This window comes from Otolemur garnettii, unplaced genomic scaffold, assembly GCF_000181295.1.
Source record: "Otolemur garnettii isolate 467f Iridium unplaced genomic scaffold, OtoGar3 scaffold00124, whole genome shotgun sequence".
Lineage (NCBI taxonomy): Eukaryota > Metazoa > Chordata > Mammalia > Primates > Galagidae > Otolemur > Otolemur garnettii.
The window spans coordinates 1,350,007-1,352,628 of NW_003852519.1; the positions used below are offsets into that span (position 1 = coordinate 1,350,007).

At 39.7% G+C, this 2,622-nt stretch overlaps 1 protein-coding gene across 1 annotated transcript in view; it reads right to left on the bottom strand.

Moving 5' to 3' along the window:
* Window positions 1-1,263: 1,263 nt before the first annotated feature.
* The window catches only part of GPR19 (G protein-coupled receptor 19), a 2,367-nt gene continuing 1,008 nt past the window's right edge, over window positions 1,264-2,622 (bottom strand). The window contains exon 2 of the mRNA XM_003797799.2: window positions 1,264-1,510. Within this exon, the coding sequence (XP_003797847.2) occupies window positions 1,264-1,510 (247 nt within the window). The remainder of the gene's footprint in view (window positions 1,511-2,622) is intronic.

The following is a 2,622-nucleotide window of genomic DNA, read 5'->3' on the forward strand; positions in this document are numbered from 1 at the left end:
AGTAGGGGGGCTTTTTGTACTTTTTAACAAGTCTGAACCATAAAACTCAAGGGCCATTTGAAAGAATTATTGGCTCATTTGTTCAGAGAGCCATTTGATGATGGGATAAGTAAGAATGTGAGGAGGTAGAGGAAAGGGAGAAGGAAAATGTGAGATTTTCTTTTTATCTTTGGAATTTGTTGATTACAGAAAGCACCTCAAATTACCAGCTCTATAAATATTTTATAGATTAAATGTTTTGTTGATGTTCTTTGCTCCAAATATCAAACACAATCTTGTGAGTTGAGAAGCAGCTTCTTTCTATATCTCAGACATTCAGCACAAATCCATGAACTTTCCAGAGTACATTAAATTTCACCTAGACGCTTTCTAAGAATAGCCAGATCCTCTTAGACCTTAGACTTCTACCAGGCAGTGGGTGGGAGGCCCACTGAGGCCTGGATGAGTTTTGGCCACTTGTGTTCTCCAGGGAGACATCTGAAATGTCAAGGAAAGAACAACCAAGTTGCAGGTAGAGGACCTGAGTTTGAATACCAGCTCTGTCACGTTCAAACTTGGGCAAGTCACATAACTTTTGAGTTCTAGTTTCCTCATCTATAAAACAGGCAATAATAAATACATTACAGAATTATTGAGGTTAAAATGCATGTAAAATTGCTGAACAACTGGAGTTATTACTGCAGCTCTTGTTAACTAGAGCATAAAAACACACATCAGTCTTGTCTACAAGGACTTTATTCTTTTTTCTTTTTTTTTGAGAGTCATACTATGTCATCCTTGGTAGAGTGCCGTGGTGTCACAGCTCACAGCAACCTCAAACTCTTAGGCTCAAGTGATTCTCTTGCCTTAGCTGGCTGTTTTTGGTGGCAGTTGTCATTGTTTTTCAGGAGGCCTGGGCCAGGCTGCAACGCACCAGCTTCAGTGTATGTGGCTGGCACCCTCCTCACTGAGCTACGGGCACCAAGCCAGGCCTTTGTTGTTTAAATAAAAATATTTTTAAAATGTGCTGGCTGGTCCCAGATTTGAAATAATAGACACCTGAAAACCAGAGAAAAATATCCCTAGTTATTACAGGCAAAGAAGAATTTGAGCTTAGCCCAGGTATGGTGCTGTGATGTGGAGAGATGAGGGGGAGGAGGTTCTGGCTGGAGTTTCTAGGAGCATAAGAAGGTAGTCCTTGCCTTTGCCATCTCGGTGTGTAGGAGTGGGGCTGGGCAGCCAAAGATTTCTATCTGAATTGCAGAGCACTGCTACCAGTCATTTCTACCTGTCATGACTGTCCCAGTTGGAGCCAAAGAAAAAGAACATGGGGGTCACAAAAGCCGCATTAAAGACCCATGATGCTGCAATCATTTTCTTGGCTTTTTCTCTGGACACCTTGAAGCTCAGAGGATAGACAATGGTGTAGAACCAGTCTATGCAGATGGAGAAAAGAACGTAGATCTGGACGCCTGGAGTGAGATACTGAAAATATCGCACGACCTTGCACATCACACTGCCCAGTGTCCACCTTCCAGTGGTGAACTGGAGCAGGACGAAGGGTGTGCTGGCAATGGTGATTTGGTAAAACTTCTCCTGCTGGCATTTTCTGAGCATGCCTGGCACCTGCTTATTTACTTGTATATACCCCCAAAACGGGAGGTAAATGATGTGGACATGGCCTAGATGGGACAGAGATGTGAGTAAAACATTGTGTTCCCTTCAAAATGTTCAAATCTTTAAGGGTGAAAACAAGAGAAAAAGAAGGAGAAAAAAGGTAACTCTGTAAGCTCTCTTTCCCTAAGAAGCCTGATTAAAATCCAATCATGGGCTTCCCAGAAAGTTTCAATATATGCAGTGCTTTCCATAATAGAACTGACCAGTAGTTACTTGGAAAAAGGCAATGTGGAAAATATATAATAGTAACCCTTCCTAGATGTTGCTTAGTGGAAGAAATACCAGTTTCTCAAATGGGTGACACAGAGATTTCATCTTGAACAAAAGCCCACAGTTATAAAAATTCAGTAGGGAAAAGAAAAAGGAAACAAACAAATGATTCAACTAGGTTGAATCATTAATCAAAGACTGTGGGTATGGTTTATGTTTTTTTCTAATGGTAAATAAGAAGTAGGAAAGCATTTTCTTTTTTATTCATGTAACCAAGACACTAGACAAGACTGTTGACTGTAGTTCAAAGTGAATGATTTTCCTGAAATAAAATGCTAACAAAACAAGAATGAAAAATTAGAATCCACAAAAACTATAATCAATAATTGAATGCATTTTACAAAATAAAACATTTCCCTCAGACAGTTGAGTGAAAAAAATAGGTAAATAGCTTCTGTTTTTAAAGTTTTTTAATCTCTGGCATATAACAATTGAAAGAATTCTGTGAAATCAAACAAAAGTATTTGGTGGATTTGAGTTAATGGGCCAAGCAAGCTTTTTTTCCTTGGCTTCTCTATCGAATGAATCATAGATTGAGTCTTTGGTTATAGTTTTGGCCATGGGTGGGATTTCTGAGATGCCAACGTAGTTTTTTTTGGCCATCCTTGAACTAGTTGTGATAGTATAGGCATTGCTTCGGTAACATTTCATCGAGGACATGCAGAAAGTCTCCTTCATCCCTCTCCTGAAATTGGC